At 35.5% G+C, this 20,824-nt stretch overlaps 1 protein-coding gene across 2 annotated transcripts in view; it reads right to left on the bottom strand.

The window, feature by feature from the left end:
* Atf2 (activating transcription factor 2) overlaps window positions 1–20,824 on the bottom strand; it is an 86,351-nt gene that overhangs the window by 29,287 nt on the left and 36,240 nt on the right. The window contains exons 5-9 of one of the 2 annotated variants that reach the window (XM_027420159.2): window positions 11,111–11,207; window positions 8,063–8,181; window positions 7,786–7,914; window positions 2,727–2,905; window positions 2,014–2,128 (exon numbers count right to left, since the gene is read on the bottom strand). In XM_027420159.2, coding sequence (XP_027275960.1) covers window positions 2,014–2,128; window positions 2,727–2,905; window positions 7,786–7,914; window positions 8,063–8,181; window positions 11,111–11,207 — 639 coding nt within the window. The remainder of the gene's footprint in view (window positions 1–2,013; window positions 2,129–2,726; window positions 2,906–7,785; window positions 7,915–8,062; window positions 8,182–11,110; window positions 11,208–20,824) is intronic. The other variant, XM_027420160.2, reaches the window with a different exon arrangement.

The following is a 20,824-nucleotide window of genomic DNA, read 5'->3' as shown; positions in this document are numbered from 1 at the left end:
ACAACTTCTCAGATAATACTTTTAATACTTTAACAGGTTTTTCCATTTTTGCTTTTCACTTTAGCAGTTGTTACATGAATAGGGTTGTTCTCTTCTTTCAGTGCAAGTTGCTTTCAATATAGGCACATTTAAAAGGATAACCATTTTATCCCAAAAGCAATGCAAGAATATTTCTTGCTTCAAAAAAGAGAAAGCAAGCCTTAGTGAGCCTTCACTAAGTCTTTTAAATAACACATTTTGAGTAACAAAGTTCTCTTTAAAGAAGACAAAGCATTTTGGAATTACCTCAATCAATGATAATTTGGGTATTTAGATTACTTAAAAGAAAATCCCAGCACTCAGGTGGCAAAGGCAGGTGGATCTCTGTGAGTTCAAGGCCAATCTGGTCTACATGGTTCCAGACTAGCCAGTGCTACATAGTGGAATCCTGCTTCAAAGTAAGAAAGGAAGGAAAAAATTTTTTAAGATAAAGTTAATAATATGCTACTACTCATTGCTAAGAGCATATCCAAACCATAAATTTTAGAATGTTGCTACAAAGTTGGCTTTTAAAAATAACCCCAAAAAGTTACATAGTAAAGAATTATACCACATGAATCAACACCCAAGTATTCATGTAACAACAGAATAAAACTTATTTTACATTTATTTTTTTTGTATATATATTCCCACATGCATGCCATGGCACACATATGGAGGCCAGAGGACAATTTGCTGGAGTTGGTTCTCTCCTTCCACCATGTGGGACCTTGGGAATGGAACACAGGTTGTCAAACTCAGTGGCAAATGTCTTTATCCACTGAGCCATTTCTCTGGCCCCAGACCAAAACAAAACAAAACAAAACAAACAAACAAACAAAAAACCCCAAACCAAAAACCAATTTAATTATATGAATGAATTAAGATGAAGTATTCTTTATAGAAAATTATTAAGAGATTCAAAACATGTTGTATCATAAATAATATAGGGAAATGAAACTAGAATGTTCTGGACAACTTTGCTAGATATCTAACTGCTTTTCAGGATGAAAATGTGAAATGTTGGACTAATTTGAAAAATATGAATAAAACTATTTGTGAAATATGAGGATAGGAAAAATACTACTACTAATTTTTTTATCATTCCAAATACTGGGCTTCAATTATGTGATGGTTCATCTGTGTGTGTGGGTATGTACACTGTGTGCAGGTGCCTATGGAGGCCAAAGTTGTCAGATCCTCTAGAGCTGGAGTTTAGTCAGTTGTGAGTCACCCAAAATGGATACTGAGAACTGAACTTAGGTCCTTTGCAAGAGCAGTTCAAGCTCTTAACCACAGATCTCCAACAATGTGTTTCTAAATGTTCACGAGACAATTCAATATAGTTAATCATCTTTTCTACATTTTCTAAAATTTGTATATTTAATGTGGCCCTTATAAAACTTCTTTTGGTTTTCTCAAAACAAAGTGCCCCAGATTGGCCTCACATTTATTATATAGCTGAGTGTAGCCTTGAACTTCTGGCCCTCCTATCTCTGCCAATTTAGTATTGGGATTACTAATGTGTCACACCAAGCCTAGATATGAATGTTTAGACCTTAACATGGTTGGGCCATCAAAGGAATTCTATAAACTTCATGTAATCATGAAGGACAAGTGTGGTTTTGTGAAGAACTTTTAGAATTATAAACACCATAGCTATTTGACAGCATTCCAAAACAAATACCTTAAAATAAGAAATTGGAAATATTTAATTCCATAAACCTAGTCAAACTGAAAGGAGCTGAATCAAGAAATAGTACCTCCAAAATACAGAAAACATGTGCGTGGGGAAAGAAATGTTTTCTATCCAATTATGCTTGCCTAGTATAGTAGAGTTGATTATAAGTATCAATGAATAAATATTACCCATTAATAAGCATTTTGATAAATTCCATTTAGTAAGCCAATCAAGCAGTTCAACTCTATTTTCTGGTTATTTTACCAAGACCAGTTTGAGACAAAAACTTAAAATGGTCTAACTTTCCAACTTACTGGGACTGCAGCTGGAACATGCACATTAGAACTTGTAATTGATGCAGGAATAGCAACGGGCATGGTTTGTCCATTAGGAAGATGTAATAGAAGAGGAAATGGGCCTGGTACAGGACTAAGAAAAACAAAACAAGGGAAAAATGTAAAGATCTATACCAACCACCTCTGGAAAATAACAGTCTTTTTCCTCCTATAACTCAAAAATAAATTTTCTAACCTCCAAAAGGCAAATTCCAAAATTTTGTTATTTTTAATTGCATGTTAAATGCATAATCCATGTAGGAATGTTAAAAAAAAAAAATCCTGGGAAAAATCAATTCCCAATTTACAAAATGAGGAAAAATTCTCATCAGAAAAGTCTTGGGAGTTACTGTTAAGAACTGAGACAAATGCCATCTTGTAATGGAGTAACTTTTATGTTTTGTGTCACACAGCATAAAAATAAGACCACCTTAAACTTATAGTCTATGTTCATATTTTTTTTTTTTTAGCTAAGATTTAGGTATTTAGTTTCCAGTAAGCTAGAAAATGTTATTTTAAAAAGAATATTAAAAGTTTCCAAAAAACCAGACAGATTACTTACTCACTCATTCAATCGCATGCATGCACTCACACTCTCGTGCACACACACAGTATAATTCAAATAATTAAATATCCTAGTAAGAAAAGCCTAACAACTCACGTACAGTCATCGACTGACTGGAAGCACTTACACAATTGGCCTGTTAGAGGATGGTGCCTGGGTGATTACAGTACTTGAGGTTGGTGAAGGTACTGCTTGTTGAATAATTACACTTGAGTCAGAACTTGTGAGCAGCACATTGGGAACCTGTAATGATGCTGGACGAACGATAGCTGATGTGGGCTGTGCAGTTTGTGCCAATGGTACTTCCTATTTAATTTTAAGATAAATAAAGGGTGGTATTTAAAAATTCGAGTTAATTCATGTACCTCAGTGAACAGAATGTAACACATTTCTGAAAGCAACCACTAGATAATACTAAATGATCCTCCAAATAAATTAATGTCTAGAGTTAATTGAAAATATCTTAGATGCAGTTGTAAAGTTCAAATGCAATTCTCAAAATTTAAAAAACAAGCCTGCATTTTTGGTTCAATGTGTTTCCTGTCACTTTAAAATAAAATAGGCTGAGCTACTCAGCAATGATTCTGTGAGAATGTCAGTAAGAAACACAGACAAAACCCACTGTCAGTAATCAGAAAACAAAACCCAGAATGGATTGCCCTATTCTATTTGCTTATTATACTGCATAAACAAAAACTGATCCAACAAGGTAGTACTATGACTTCAACAAATTTGGTGTTTAGAAATGTTTTAAGATGTCAGGCGGGGGTGGAATACACCTTTAATCCCAGCACTTGGGAGGCAGAGGCAGGTAGATCTGAGTTTGAGGCCAACCTGATGTACATAGTGAGTTCCAGGACAGAGAAACCCTGTCTTGAAAAAAACAAAAACAAAAACAAAAGTTTTAAGACATTTTAAATTAGTAGAAATGTTTTCTAATTTCAGGTAATTTTTCATCTAGTATCAAAACACCAAGTAATATTGGTATTGTGAATTACACAAAATTAATAAGTAATAAGTACTATACTGAGAGCCTCCCAAAATGAAGGAAAATAGAATTTATGAATACAGGGATGATTCTTAAAATATTTTACAGATTACAAGAGATGAGGGCCTTATCCAGAACTCCTTAACTAGTGTATTCTTTTGAATTCTTTATGCTGCTAGCCACACTCTAATTAAGGTACTTGGAAGGAGAAATTGTAACTACAGCTTTTCAGCACATTTAAAAACTTAAAACTCAAGAACTTGTGAGCAGAGTGATAATCAGTCAAGGAAACTTCCCACCACAGTAGAAGCTAAGTTTTCAACAGTAATGTAATAAGCAGGGAGATCCAGCAGAAGATAAGGTAGTGCTGGATAATGTAATATTGAGGGAAGAAAACTTTTATAAAAAAAAAAAATCTGATATGCTATTGAAAGAATCAAGAGGAGAACCTGCTAAGGAGAAAGAAGCAATGTTAGGCAGGAAAACCTTAGAACATGTGATGAAAAGAGTAGCATAAAGTAAGGACGGATGGGTAATGAGTCAAGATCAGAGGCTTTTCCTAAGGAACAAATATAAATTCTCTTAAACAGCAAATCTCTGAGACTTTGAGCTGAGGAAAGAAGGACTCAATGCATTTTTAAGTTCTCTCACCCAGAACTAATATAAACAGATCAGATACAGAGCAGATTAGAAACATGTTTTAGCCTGGCATGGTACATGCACCTATATGCAGTCCCAGCAACTTAGGAAGCTAAAGCAGAAGGATTATTAATATGAAACTAACTTGGGCAACATAAAGAAACCCTGTGGGTTTCCCCCCCTTTTTTATCATTATTTTTACATTCCAATCCCAGTTCCCCCTCCCTCCTCTCCTCCCAAACCCTCCACACATACATCCCCATCTGTTCCTTGGAGAGAGTAAGGAGTCCCCTATGAAGGCTACTAAGTATGTCCCATCATCTTGTTAAGGCTGGGCCAAACCTCTCCACCCCATATAACCCTATGTCTAGGCTAGGCAAGGTATCTCTCAATATAAAATGGGCTTTACTAAGTCAGTTTGTGCATTAGAGTTAGATCTTGAACCCACTGCCAGTGGTCCCATATATTGTCCCAGTCACAACATTGTCACCTGTATCAAGGGAGTCAGTCTAGTTTGATCTTATACAGGTTCCCCATTTGTCAGACCTGAGTCAGTAATCTCTCACTAGCACTGTTTCTGTGGGTTTTCCCATCATGGTCTTGACTCCTTTTTTGCTCCCCCCTCACTTCGATTATACTCCAGGAGCTTGGCCCATTGGTTAGTTGTGGATTTCTGCATCTGGTTCCATCTGTTTCTGGAAGAGGGTTCAAGCTTCTCTGGGGTAATGGATTGTAGGCTGGGAATCTCTTGCTTTATGTTTGGTATATCCACTTATGATTGAGTACGTACTACATTTGTCTTTTTGGTTTCAGGTTACCTCACTTAGGATGGAGAAACCCTGTGTTTTACAGGAAAAATAAAGGGATCAGTAATGTTCAGTAGTCTAGAGTACATGCTTGAGGCCCTTGATTCTCAGCACTGGAGTTGGGGCAAGAGAAGTAGTGATACAACTGAAACATGATAGCTAAGACTGAGCACAAAACAGGGTAAGAGTCAAAACTTATTTTATAAATAAATCTACTAAGATTTGCTAGTGGTTTCAAAGTCAAGTCAGAAAACAAACATTTGAAGGTGACAAATAAATGCTTAGCTTAAATAAGATGGATACAAATTTTTGTTTCTTTTTTTGTGGGGGGTGGGGAAGGTGGTCTTGCACAGGGAAGGGAGTATGAGGGAGAGGCAGGATCTTGCTTCATAGCCCAGAATGGTTAAAATTTGTTTAGTAGCACAGGCTAGCCTTGAACTTGCAATACTCTTGAGACTATCTTCCCAGTGCAGGAGTTACAAGGACATGTCACCATACCTGGCTGGAGAAAATTTTCTCAGAAGAGAAAATTGAAGAAAGAATTAAGGGCTTTGTTTCAGGCATATAAGTTGTTCCCTAGACATAGCAAAGGAGATGTCAACACAGAGCTGAGATACCTGGGCAGGTATAAATTTGGGATTACCTATAAGAAAATTAAAACAGAGAAGGAGGTCCAGAACTGATTTTATACAACTTAGCAAGACTCTGTACTACCTAAAAGGAACTGATGACTAGGAAATGCAGAAGGAGCACCCCTAGAAGATGATAAAGCAGCCACAAAGATGAAAAGTGATAAATGTAAATGGGAAGGAATGTTCTGCAGGGAAATAAGACTGTTCTCAGGATCTATAATAACTGGAATAAATGTAAAAATGACCATCTGTTTAGAAAGAAGAGGATAATTAAGTATATCAAGATAATGATAAAGTATAATCATTAAAAGTTATGATTTTGGGAAATCTCTAAAGGGAATATGTGCTTAGCTTCAAGATTTCTGAGGCTGGGGTTGGGAATAAAACTCAGTGGCAGAGTACCTCCCCAGTATGACTTCAACTGAGTACTGGGGGAAGGAACAATACAGAATAAGGATATAAATAAAGGATTATTGCATGCCTATACCATCTGTTTGTGATTCAAGATAAATGCTATTAGTCAAAAAGTTTAAAGAAATAAGGAACTTTATAAAAATTACAGTAAGCCAGGTTAATTTCTTATTGAAAGAATTAAAAAGATACATTTAGTATAGTCTACATATAGTGTTTGTAAAGCCTATGTTGGCATAAAGTAATGTCCTAGACTTCACATTCACTTGACATTCCTCACTTAAGTCTTGCAGGGTAAATTTCAGTCTGTAAGCTCTACTCATGGGAAGTGCACTATATATGCGTACCACTTATAAATTTTTTGGACAGGTGGTTTAGTTAGTTTTTTGGTTTGTTTTCTGGTGTGTGTGGTATATCTGTAATATATGAATATATGTATATGTGTACATAGTTGTGTGGAGGTAAAGGCATGCACACATAGAGGCCAAAGGACAACCTTTGGCTGTGAGTCTTCGCCTTTCTAGCTTGTTTGAGACAAAGTTTCTTTGCTACTGTGTAAGCTAAGCAGCAGGCCTATGAGTTTCTGGAGATTTTCCTATTACTGCCTCTCATCTCCCTTTAAGGGAATGAAGGAATCACAGGTACTTGTGCTACTGCATCTGGTTCTTATGTGGGTTCTGTAGATCAAAATTCAGGCTGTCAGGCTTAGGGAACAAGTTTAACTCACTGAGCCATCTTTAAATTTTTAATTGTGCCTTTTCTATGTTTAAATACAAATACCAGTATAGTAACCTACATAGTCAATACAGTAGTATCAAGAAGTACAGGTTTAAAACCTGAAAATGATAGGCTATAACATACCAAGTATGTAAAAGGCTATAGTCTACATTTGGGCAAATACACTATGCTTTGGACAGAAAGATGATATTGCTTACTGAGACATTTCTTAGGATACATCACTATCAGGGGTACATAACTATATTCTCATAGTAGAAATCTATTCATATTATGATTTTATAATAACAACTTAAAAAGGAACACTGCCACCGTCTCTTTTTGTGTAGGCACTGTGCTCCTATATAAATGTGCTTATTCTATGTGGTTTCCAAGTGAAAGAGTGATGAAGTACACATTATAATGTAAATCAACACATAACTATAGTCCAGGAAGCCCAAGTTACTAATCTACTTAAGGAAATATCATTCATTTTTTATATCAAATATATACTGTAGAGTAATAATTACTCACTCTTGAATATCCTGCTCAAAAAGCTTCAGTTGTACAGATTTTTCATATCTTAGAATAGCACCCTATTTTCTAAATGGGTTGCAGTTCTCTCTTTTAAATTACATTGTTTAATAAAGGTAATTATTTATGAAGGTGGAATTTCCTCTAAGTATTCGCAAATGTATATATATACACACACACAATCTAAAACTGAATTACATTAAATTCAATGTTACTGTTTTATAAAGATTAAAATAATCAAGTTTGGGAATAGTGAGATAGCTCAGTGGATAAAGGTGCTCACCACCAAGCCTGAAAGCCTGAATTTAATTCCTGGGACCTCCATACCATAAGAAAAGAACTCATTCCTACAAGTTGTCCTCAGACCTCCACATGCCATGCACATCCACAAACATAAACATTAAACAAAGGCATGTAAAAAAATTAATTTTTTCGAAAGGTAATCTTTTGCACAGTTCTAACCTTTTCATCACTGGTGGTAGACTCAGGGTGAGGTAAAGGACTGTCCTGGTGAGTTGTTTCTACAACAGAAGGTTCCTCGATTTTGCTTCTTATGATGGGAGTTGCAAGAGGGGACAAATCTAAAGGCATCTAATGCAAACGACAAAGAAAACTTTGTAAAAAGTTTAAAAAATGGCCAATCAAAATGTTTACATTTATTGAGAAACTGGGAAGTAAAACCCATCACTTATTTCCCATCAGAAGTATTGTTTTTTAAATTTCATGGTTAACAACATACTTTTTTAATGTCATCTTCTGAAGCCTTCTTGAATTCATTTTCAAATGGACTTGCCAACTCATTAAACAGACCCACTTCTTCACAGTTTTTTAGGAATCTTGTTGGTGTTGGTGTCTGATCTGAAATAAATGTCAAGAAGTAAGCACACAAATATAAATGATCATTTTAAGATTCTAAAATGTTGCTAGCAAATTAACAAATTAGTAGCACTGACTCAGTCACATGTTATTTGTCTCTTTGAAGAGATGTCTTCCTTTAAAACAAAATTTGGTTAAGCTTTCTTTTATACCAAGATATTTCCTCAACTTCATGAACCATAATGGTTCATTTATGCTTAGTGTAACTACTCTGAGTAAAGTGACATAAGGCATATTCTGGATAAATTACTATTAACTAACACAGTGATAAGAATATTTTAAAGTTACATCATCAAAAATTGTAATTGTTAAATGCATACAATTTAGGGAAAACTAATTAGAACACATGTGTGTTTTATATTGGCATGTTCATAATGTATTACAAACTCAAGCTTAATATACAATTTTACATCAAAATTCTGAAAGGAAAAAAAGTTAACATTCTCCCCTCCAAAAACAAAACAAAACCCTTATTGCTACTATGCAGCAAAGCATATTTTAAAAAACTGGTGAGAGGGTATATAAGAGTCACATGCCAAAAGAAATGCTCTAGCTTAATTTAATAAGAATGTGAACTCAACTTTATTACAGACTGGACTATTTCAACTGAACATCAATATGCACTCATTGATATGTATGTTAATACATATACTGATTATTAATATACTGACTGTAAAACAAATGAATGAAAAATAAAATTTACAAGTCTTATTTATTCTTATTACTTTGAGGGATTTTTGCTTACAATAGAGTTGGTAGTACATTAAAAGTTATTCATATTTTATGAATTTTAGGGCAGCAATTTTTGAGGTTATATACACAGAATCTACTTAGTACAGCACTGGTATAAGATAAAAAAATCTGTTTAGCTGAAGGTCAGATATTTGTTAATTACGGAATTTTTAGGGGGTATTATAATTTTATTTTTACTCCTTACATGTACCGCATAAAATATCTTTAACAAAAAATAATTCACTTATCATACATGTTAGAAATAAAGTACACTTGTTTTAGTGTAAACAATATCAGAATTACTGTAGGGTCCTTGTATGTCATAATCTTACCTATTATTTACTCTTTAGCCTATACCATACTTTTTGCCTCAAAGACCTTCAAAATAATATTTTAAAAAGAGTTTTGTGTATAGGTATCAGTTTAAAGTCTATTTTAATTCAAATTAGTCAAAATATAAATGTGACTGCTGCTCAAACCTAAAGGGTTTTTCTAAACTGATCAGGATGAAGACAACTAACATTGAAGAGAGGAAAGAGTCTGGAAAACGCACACGCCTCAGTCACTTATGATTATTACTAGTACCATCAGACCTGAGAAAAGTCATCACAGGCACAATTGGTTAACATGCAGACTGCTTAAGGCTACTAATCATCATGCATTCTATTTATACAGTTATGTTAAACTCTTTATTTCACTGTTAGTAAAAATGCTATGACCATTCTATTTTTATACTGTACTAAATGTAATCAGAAAAGTAATTTCTAGAAACCAAATTTAAAACATTCTTGAGATAAAAGTTTACAGAAAGAATGTCTAACAGTAAATCTCAAAGAAACAAAGAATTTTATACTTAGGAAAATACTTCCTAGGTAGTTTTTAGTTTGGTTTATTTAATGTTCTTTAATTTTTGTCGTGGGCCTACTTACTATTTACATATTCCAAAGAAATGCACACTTCACTTTGTTCTGTATCCTTTTATTTACAGCACTGAAGATATGTAGAAAGTTCCCCTCTCTCTATTTTTTTTAACAAATCACTTTTTGCTTCCTCTTACTTATTTATTACCAAATTATAGTACATACAGAAGGAATCATGTGTTATTGTTTCAACATCTTATCTTTCTGAAACATTGCATATGGTGTTTTGATCTCTAGACCAAATAATTATTTTAAAACAGTAATACTATTCAGTATTCAAGTTAATTCTAGAATCATAGCATAAGCTAAGCTTCACAAAACAAAGGATTCTAGTTATATATATATATATATATATATATATATATGTATATATATATTTATCTGTAGTTATGATAGAGAGCTAAAGTATATGTAGAAGTTGACACAGAACTTATCACAATATTTATTCACAAAAGAAACAAATATACTGAAAGTATGCATAGTATGTATTATACAAACACACAGAAATGTATATACATACGAAACATCCAAGAAAACAGCTAATATAGGATATAGTGATGACACACAAATGTATGAATTGGGTTTCAATTTTCATATATGAAAAATAATAATCTGCTCAGGGTGATACCATATGGTTAGAGGGTACACACACACACACACACACACACACACACACACACACCCTAACTGAACTGAGGTCTCCTATATGAAGAGTATTTTATTTTGTAGTGCTGGGGATTAAAACCAGCACCTTGTGCATATGCTAGGTAAGCACTAAACTACTGATCTACATCCCAGCTTCAAAGTATTATTTATAAAACATTTCATTTGAAATATTTTTAACAAAATTATAATGACCAAGTTTGCTAAATGCTTTTTCTCCACAGGAAGTACCTGATCATTCACTATCTTCATAAAGTTTTGTAAACCAGGTGTGTGACAGCTAAAAGAAACATTAAATACCAATGAGTTCAAGTATCAGTTAAATGTCCACTGAGTAGAAGACATGAATGTTCCAAGGGTTCTAATTAACTTCAACAAAACTGACTTCAAATGGGTGTTTGAAAACAGACCTAAAAGTGAAATGAATGATCAAAAGAAGATACAGAAACGTAATGGGTAAATACATGTTGCCAACATTTACTATAAATGAAGTAATTGAAATATCACCAGACTATAGTATTTACAGAGAATACACAAAAATTGTGCACATTCTGGGTGAAATAGTATATAAGCCATTAATAAAAGCATATACTAACCAGCCACAATGACACTGTCATTACGTGCTGGACCAAATTTCAGTGTCATCTCATGTTTATGTTTATGGACAGCCAAATGATCCTCGTTGGTAAAACGCTGTGGCAAAAAGTTTTAAAATACAGTTAAGATTTTCAATTTGATCAAAGAAAAATGATAAGGATATCAATTTCCACAACTTGTAAAACCACCATTAACAGTGAAATACCAGCTTATAAACTGTAAGGTCTACTGTTAGCACACAAAGACATACTAGATTCAAATAACCAGAGAAGCCTACTACTGAAGAATAAGAAATGACAGTATGTAACTCATTTGAAAGACTTGAAAATGAAACCTGAAGCAAAAAAAAAAAAAAAATTAATAAGATGGACCACTATTCATTTTTTATTATGTCAGAGAAATGTGAACTCCACAATTCAAAGACTACAAAATAACTGTTTTGACTTAGATGTAAGGTTACTTACCACTTTTTAAGTAAGAATACTCTAAATATGACTTTTGTGCAAATTTAAAAATAAATCTGAGGTCAGGCATGATGGCGCAAACCTTTAATCCCAGCACTAGGGAGGAAGATCTTTCTCAGTTTGAGGCTAACCTTGTCTACATAGAGAGTTCCAGGTCAGCCAGGGCTACATAGTGAGACTATGTCTCAATAGAAAGAAAGAAAGAAAGAAAGAAAGAAAGAAAGAAAGAAAGAAAGAAAGAAAGAAAGAAAGGAAGGAAGGAAGGAAGGAGAAAGCAGGGAGGGAGGGAGGAGGGAGGAGGGAGGGAGGGGGAGGGAGGGAATTTTCTAAAAAAAAAAACAAAGAAACCTGGTTTTATATTCCACAGTAAAGAATTCCTGTGTTATAATATGACAAAGAAACCGCAATCAAAATATGATACACATCAATTTACTTTAAATTGTTTTAACCTAAAAAAGTGATTTTTTAAGATCATAGCTCATATTAAAATTAATGCATGTTTAAAGCTATTTATCACATCTTTCCTCACCTTACACTGAGTAAGTAGCAGATGCCAACAGTGACACAAAACATTCATGTTTAATTACCTACTGTGTCTGGAAATCAACCTTTAGGAAGAGCTCCTTATCAAGCACTGTTCCCCCAAATAGGGAACCAGTCATTTATTTTGCCCATTTCCTGGTTCAGAAGTTAAATTAACCCCACTCTTTTCTATGGCTTTACAATGGGGATGTTAGAATTGTAGTCTGTTAAGAAGTCTGACACCTACTACCTATTACCATCCTAATACTGCACACAAACTTCAATTTTTAAAAAGGCTTATTTTATTTTTATTTATGTTAATGCATGTGTCTATAGATGTCTGTAAAAGCAATAAGATACTAGAGTCCACAACACTATAAATCACCTGAAGTGGGTACTAGGAACCAAACTCCAGTGTTCTGACAGAGCAACAAACACTCTTAACTATTTTGAGCCCTCTCTCTTGCCCTACAGCTTCAATTAGAAACCCTTCATCAGTGCCCACTGAATTCTGAACTTTGATTATTAGGCCAATCACTGTAATAGACCGATCTTCATGTCTACCCTTCTAAGTAAGCTAAGCAGCTCCTATGATCTCCAAATCTATCATAAATGTTACATAAATGCTAATGGAAAAATGAACTTCTTAAAATAATAGCTGACTCTTTTTTTTTTAAAGATTTATTTATTTATTATGGTATATACACTATTCTGCTTCCATGTATGTCTGCACACCAGAAGAGGGCACCACGTCTCAAACAGATGGTTGTGAGGCACCATGTGGTTGCTGGGAATCAAACTCATGACCTCTAGAAGAGCAGCCTGTGCTCGTAGCCACTGAGCCATCTCTCCAGCCAGTAAAAGGCAGCAAAAAACTAAGCTACTTAAAAGAAAATCCATGTACTTATAGACACAAATAGAAAATTAACCATTATTTTATGAAAACAATCACCACTTCTTGAGAACCTGTCTGTATTTCCCTATTGAAGGGATGAATGTTCATTGCTTCTGTCCCTTGCTTTACTCATTCATTAACTATCCATTTACCTGTGGACACTGGGACAATCCAACTCTTCCCCACTCAGGCTATCTTCCTATTACTTTATCCTTTTAAGAGTCTTTCCCCAGATCTGGAGAAATTAGTGGTGGTGCTTTTCACAAGCACCCCCAAACCAAAGCTCTAAAGACAATGAACACACTGCAGAGCTTATTGACACTGTTTTGTTGGGTTTTATCCTTGTACTAAAATTCTTAGTGCTATGCTTTTCATCCCACATTAAAAGTATCTGCATGTAAGATTCATCTTAGGTTCCACAGAACTTCCCCATGTGGCTTTTCTATAAAAGGCAATCATTAACGCATTTGTTTGTACACTCATCTTGGTAGAGTTGCCACATTTAAAAAAACTGTGAAGTTGTCAAAATGAAAAGGTAAAAACTCAAGAAAGTTAACCTAGAATTTTTATTCTACTACTGTCCTCTGCTTGGATTAGTTTGGCCACAAACATCAAAGAACAATTGGAGCTGAGGGTGTAGTCTAGTGGTAAAGTGCTGTGTACAGGGCCTTAGGTCTGATGCTCAGCAGTAGCAACAATAATAATAACAAACATAAGCAACTAACCAAATATACTATAGAATAACATTATCTGCTTAATAATGTGAGAATAAAAGCCAACTGTCTTAATTAAAAGGAGTGACTAGATGAAAATCTAAGTGTTATATATTTATTTGTAAACTCTCATGTAAGATTCAAAGATCAAATTAACTACTAGTTACAAACGGCTTATTGATATATTTATATACATACACAGCAAGATTTTTTTAATGTGAAGGACAAAATACACTCAAATTGGTGTCTGATACAGGTGGGCAATCACCTGAGAAAAATGTGTATTTAACAAGAAATTTAAGAGAGTCAGAGTGAAAAATCAATTTGGTTAAAATAAGAAAGATTTTTATATATGAAGGATATGGATTCTTTTTAAACAAACAATAGAGTAACTATTATATGCTGAGGTAAAATTTATAATTTGTGTGAATTGTTTCCTAGACAAACTAAAAAGTTTTTCTTAAGAAGAAACTTTGATCATATTATCGCTCCTCCCTCACTTTGATTGTACTCCAGGAGCTTGGCCCATTGGTTAGTTGTGGATTTCTGCATCTGCTTCCATCTGTTTCTGGAAGAGGGTTCAAGCTTCTCTGGGGTTATGGATTGTAGGATGGGAATCTTTTGCTTTATGTCTGGTATCCACTTATGAGTGAGTACGTACTGCATTTGTCTTTCTGGTTTTGGGTTACCTTACTCAAGATTTTTTTTTTTCTTTTGGTTCTGTTTATTTGCCTGTGAATTTTACGTTGTCATTATTTCTTACTGCTGAGTAGTAGTACTCCATTGTATAAATATACTATGTTTTATTTATCCATTCTTCAGTTTGTTTCCAATTGAAGGGAGGGAGGAGCAATAATATGAACAAAGGAGTCAAGACCATGATGGGGAAACCCACAGAAACAGCTGACCTGAGCTAGTGAGAGATCACTGTGAGGTCTCACAAATGGGGAACCTGCATATGACCCAATTAGATGCCCTTAACACAGGTGACAATATTGTGACTGGGACCACTGCCAGTGGGTCCAAGATCTAACTCTAATACACAAACTGACTTAGTAAAACCCATTCTATATTGAGAGATACCTTGCCCAGCCTAGACACAGGGGCATGTGGAGTGTAGAGGTTCCTTGGCCCAGTCTTAACAAGATGATGGGACAGACTTAGTAGCCTTCCTAGAGGAGGCCTTACCCTCTCGAAGGAACAGATGAGGGTGTATGTGTGGAAGGTTTAGGAGGAGAGGAGGGAGGAGGAACTGGGATTGGAATGTAAAAAAAAATAAAAGAAAAAGAAAAAATGAAGAAACTTTGTAGAATTATAATGATATTACTGGCAATATTAACATATTGAATTAATATAATTTCTTCTAGACAAAGTCCAACTCCAATGCACAATGCAACAGGTTTATATAAAATTCAAGTATTTCTCTCAATAAAAACAAGAGTTTGAACATTTATTTCAATAAACAAGGTTGGAAGGAAGTGAAGAAACATCTAGGACCTTAGCAAGGTAGAAAAAGAATAAATGGGCAGATATGAGGAAGGTGAACATGTGGCATCCACAGTAAATTTGCGTTTTCAAGGTTTGGCCAGGTCTTTTCAGACTTTATTACTGGAGTAGGATGGGGTGTTAAAAGACCACAGTACCTATGTGGGGGTCGTTGGACAACTCTGTGGTATCAGTTCTCTCCCTCTATTGTTACATAGATGTTCCATGGATTGAACTAGGATTGCCAGGCTTGCACGACATGTGCTTTTATAGGCTAAGCTATCTCTTACCAGAATTAATTTCTTAAGAATCAGCCATTCTGTGGTTTTACAGTTATTTTCATGCTATATTATTATTATTACTATTTAATTTGTTAATTTGATGCCATCAGGGTAACAGCTCTTTTTGCTAACTTTTTCCTTAGTCGAAGAGGAACTCTATTCAATTCAGGAAGCTACTGATTAACACACACTGACCTCCACTGAGACTTGAGCTAAGTATATATTGTATCTAATTGCCCTTCTGAATCAGCTTATGGTGTACAATAATTTACCACAAACTATTCTCAATGAAAGTGACATCAAAGGCAAAGGTATTACCAACAAAATAGAGTATGTAAATGAATATTTTACTAAGTTTCTAACTTCCGGTCTTTTATTCAATTCAACAGCATCTCCCCTAAATACAAATGAAGTTAACAGGAGCCTGTGCAATATCTAAAAATTACCTAGGCATTTATAAAAAGACCATGGTAAGAATTCCATGTGCTAATTCTTATAGGCCAGTATTTTACTGTCACTTTAAGAATGTACATTTTAAACAAAGTACCTTTTAAAATGTGAAAATCTACTGGAAATTCTAAATTTAAGTATGTTAGAACAAAATTTGGATTATGCCATATTTAGTGATGAGAAATAAATAATTTGCACTATCATACCAAATTTGTGTTTCTAAAATCAATCATTGCAGGGTATGGTGGAAATACCTTTAAACTCAGCACTCAGGGGTTAGAGGCAGGGGATCTCTATGAGTTCCAGGAGAGCCAGGACTACATAGTGAAACCTTATCTCAAAAAATAAAAATTGATTATTAGTAGTATCTTTAACATCCTAAGAAATACTATTTAATATAAACAAAGTATGTCACTGCTACTTTCAGCAAGATTTTTTAACACATGAAAGTGATATTCACTGGGCTATGTTTTGGTCAGTGATAGTATATGACTTTAAATATCTCACAGAATCATTGGCTAATACTCAAGATTGGAGTGTTTAAGATGGAAATAGTTCATTATTAATGACAGCTAAACTATTAATAAAAGCAAAAGCAGAATGAGGTTTTCTTTTTTTCTTTCTTTTCATATTGTGTGAATGTGTAGAAGTCAGAAGACAACTTGCAGGGATTGGTTCTCCTACCATGTGGATTCTAGGGACTGAACTCAGGTCATCAGCCTTCTAGCAAAGGCCTTCACCCAGAGCCATCTTTTGGACCTAAATATTTAACTATGTATACATTTTATCTATTTATTTATTCGGAATGGGCATCCAACCCAGGGACTTGTGCATGCTAGGCAAGTGTTTTACCACTGAGCTTCATTTCAGCCCTTGTTTTTAAAAAACAAAGGTCTTATTATGGTCTTGAACTTGTAGTCTTTGTGCTTCAGACACTATTATTGTGCGTGCGTGCGTGTTCGTGTGCGCGCGCGTGCGCGCGCGCGCGCGTGTGTGTGTGTGTGTGTGTGTGTGTGTGTGTGTTTGTGTATGGAGCTGGTAATTCTAGTTTGAGAAATGCAGTCTAAGAAACAAATTAGAGAGGCACACAATAGCTATGTAAAATGATACTCATCACAATGCTGCTTGTTGTACTAAAATGAATTTCAAAGTTCATAATAGAAAAATAAGTAATGACAGGACACGCTATAACAAGAGAACACAGCCAGCAATTTAAAACCATGTTTAGACAGTATCCTGGTTCACATGTGTAACTCACTAACATTTTTCAAATACTATAAATTTAATGCTAGGGGTTTCTCTTAAAACAATTTCTTTGTTTCATCTTGGTTTTTTGTTGTTGTTTTGTTTTTCCAGATAAGAGTTTCTTATCTTTGTGTAACAGCCCTAGCTGTCCTAGAACTTACTTTATAGACCATGGTGGCCTCAGACTTACAGAGATCTGCCTGCCTCTTCCTCCTGAGGGCTGGGATTAAAGGAGTGCGCCACCAGGCCTGGCAAAACAATTTCTTATGATACACATACAAACATATATTCTAACATTCAGCTACTGATTCTTTTTCTTCTATTTAAACAAATTTAAATATGATGGTTTTATTAAAAAAATGAAACAAGCAAAAAACAAAAACAAAAAAAATCATGTGTAGAGCTGGGGTAATGGCTCAGCCATAAACCCTCACTGTTGTTCAGGGTTAGACTGGGTTCCCAACATCCACACAGCTAACGAACCATCAATAACTCCAGATCCAGAAGATCTGATGCTTTCTTTTGGTCTTTACAGACTGTAACATGCACATGTTGCACATACAATCTCAAGCAAGCACACACACATACACATAAAATACATAAATTCTTTTTTAAAAAGACTCTTTAGAAATAGTATTATCAGTGCGAGGTGTGGTGGCCTATGCCTTTAATCCCAGCACTTGGGAGGCAGAGGTAGGTGGATGTCTGTGACTTTGAGGCCAAGCTAGTCTATATAGTGAGTCCCAGGTCAGGCAAGGCTACATAGTAAGATTCTGTCTAAAAAATGGAGGGTCAGGTCGTGGGTGGAGATGACTCGGTGTTGAAAAGTGCTTAATGCTCTTGGGAAGGGCTTGAGTTCAGTTCCTAGTATTCTGGATGGACAGGACTGCCTGTAATGACAATTCCAGGGAATCCAATGCACTCTTCTGGCTTCCATGGGCACTGTATTAACACCCCCACTCCACACATGTAATTTTAAAAAGTATGTATTAATAAGGGATCATGTACACACACAGACAAAAAACAAAAAAAAAAGCAAAACAAACAAACAAACAAAAAAACCAGCAACCATTCTATTTTGAGCAGAAAATGTTAGGACTTACTTGAGGCAAGTTTCCAAAAATGACTTCTAGAACAACACGACAAAACTGGTTACTTTCCAAAGACTGCTTCTAGCAGACATGTATCTGCTGTTATGGTTTACAGCTCCAGTGTCCCTCAAAAAATCCAAAGTCTGGGGCTAGAGAGATGGCTCAGAGGTTAAGAGCACGAACTGCTCTTCCAGAGGTCCTGAGTTCAATTCCCAGCAACCACATAGTGGCTCACAACCATCTGTTATGAGATCTGATGCCCTTTTCTGCTGTGCAGATATACATGGAAGCAGAATGTTGTATACATAATAAATAAATAAAATCTTAAAAAAAAAAATCTAAAGGCTTCCTCCCAGGGTGGGAGCATTGGGAATGGTGGAACCTGAGTTACATGTGGGCCTTGAAGAGGGCCTATAGCCATCTGAGGTGTGACTTTGAAGGGGACTGGGTGCCTCTTCATTTCTTGGATTGTGATGTGAGTAGTTACTTTTGCTTCTGCTTTCCTCCAATATATTGCCATGTTACAGGCCCCAAGCAACAGGGTTAACTGAGCATGGAGTAAAACCTTGAACATTCTGAGTTACCAGGGAAAAGTCTTTGCTGCCAAGCCTGACAAACTTGAGTCCTATACTGGGGACCCATATGGTAGGAGAGACTGACTCCTATAAGTTGTCCTCTGACCTCCACATGTGCACCATGACACACAGGTGCCTACACATAGACACATACATTGAAGAATTAACTACCCAGCTCTCCTCTTTATTTAACATGGTACCAAATCCAAAAAGTAAAAGTAAATCTGACTTATCAGAGTACATCTGGCATGAATTCATGAAAAAAGCCGCTTGCTTGTGGCTTTGCAGCTACCAGCACAGGCCAGTGCTGCACATAGGCTCCCACTGGAGTCACCACCCCACCTGGCTAGTTTTTCTTTTCTATTTTCTCCAAGCTTCTGAGTGAATTTGGGATTTTCCTGTTGTAGCCTCTCTAAAACATTTTCCAGGTGGCACCCAAACTCCAAAAGAACTTGGGCTCCAAACAGCACAGGACTACCCACCCTAGACTGGCTGGCACTGTTTTCAGGCAATTTCCACCATGAGTGCTTTTTCTGTACAACCCCATGTGCATTTTTCAGACAGCTAGCTTCTGTCTCTGTCTCCCCCCCCCCCCCCCGCTCTGTGTGTGTGTGTGTGTGTGTGTGTGTGTGTGTCCGTGTGTGTCCTCTGGCTACCACTCTAAGCTAGCTAACAGCTATACTCTAGCAGCTGGACTTGTCCTCAGATAGGCTATACACCACCTGTGTTCTCCAATAAAACGTGCTACACAGCGTTAAGCTCCATCATATTCCTTGGCAGATTTGTTGAGACAATTGAGAATTCTTAAAAGAGGCAATAAAAAGAGAAAGAAGTTTTTTCCCACGTTAAAAATGGGGAACACTATTATAATGGAGGGACTTAGGTATCTGTAGGATAATATGCTGGGCAGTTTGAAAATGGAACAATTAAATAAGAAGATAATTAATTTAGATGGGACATGTAATGTCAATTATAAACATTATCAGTTTTATCATTTTTGTTTTATTACTAAAAAAGTTGGTTAACATGATTGCTAAGATAAAGTTTAACAAAACTTAACAAAACAGATCACAGAGATATTCAGACCCAAACAGAGGAATTTAATTTCAGTGTTGCATTATAAAGTTAGAGTGGAACAGCCTAAGCTCATCAAACAGCCAACTTTAATTTATCCACCTTACAGGACCACCTGCCAAATGATAGATATCCCCAAGGCTGTGCAAGAGTTAAATGGACTCCTGTGGAAATACTAAATTTAAGGAGACTCAAAGAAGCAATAGTCTCTTATGGCATGCATTCACCTTTTGTGAAGCAGATGTTAAACTCGTGGTCAATTTGTAACAGATATTGGAGAGACTTGGTTAAAGCTGTTTTACGGTCTGGTCCTCAATTATAGTGAAAGATGTGATGGAAGGATGAGGCTAAAACCACTGAACAATGAAGCAGGCCTAGTGAAATGGAAATCTCCCAAGACCAACTTCTTGAAGAGGGAGATTACACTGATGTACAAAGGCAATCTCTATATGATGGCCATGTCTTGGATTTATGCTACACAGCAGCTTTGAATGCTCTGGACAGAAATGGAGAAGTAGGAAAGAACACTGAGTCATTTACTAAAGTAATACAAAGTAATACTAAAGTAATACAAAGGAAGCTTTCACAGATTTCTTACAAAGACTGACTTCATTCAGGTGCTAGACAAATAATTCAATCTCTGGCTTTTGAAAATGCTAATACACAATGCAAAGGAGTAATCAGACTGTTAAAGGAAAGATCAGCACCCTTGGAGGAAAGGATCCAAGATACAATCTACATTGAATCTCATGACATGATGATGCAGGGACACGAGAGGTGATTTCTAGGTTTTTAAGAAAAATCAAAATGTCAAGTTTTCAATTGTGGCAAGCAAGGTCACTTAAACAAGGACTGTGGGCAATCATAAAAAACAAACAAACAAAAAAAAACATGTTTTTCTAAGCATAATTCAAATAG

This window comes from Cricetulus griseus, chromosome 6 (genome assembly GCF_003668045.3).
Source record: "Cricetulus griseus strain 17A/GY chromosome 6, alternate assembly CriGri-PICRH-1.0, whole genome shotgun sequence".
Lineage (NCBI taxonomy): Eukaryota > Metazoa > Chordata > Mammalia > Rodentia > Cricetidae > Cricetulus > Cricetulus griseus.
The sequence above is the reverse complement of the archived record's forward strand: the minus strand, read 5'-3'. Positions and strand labels throughout refer to the sequence as shown.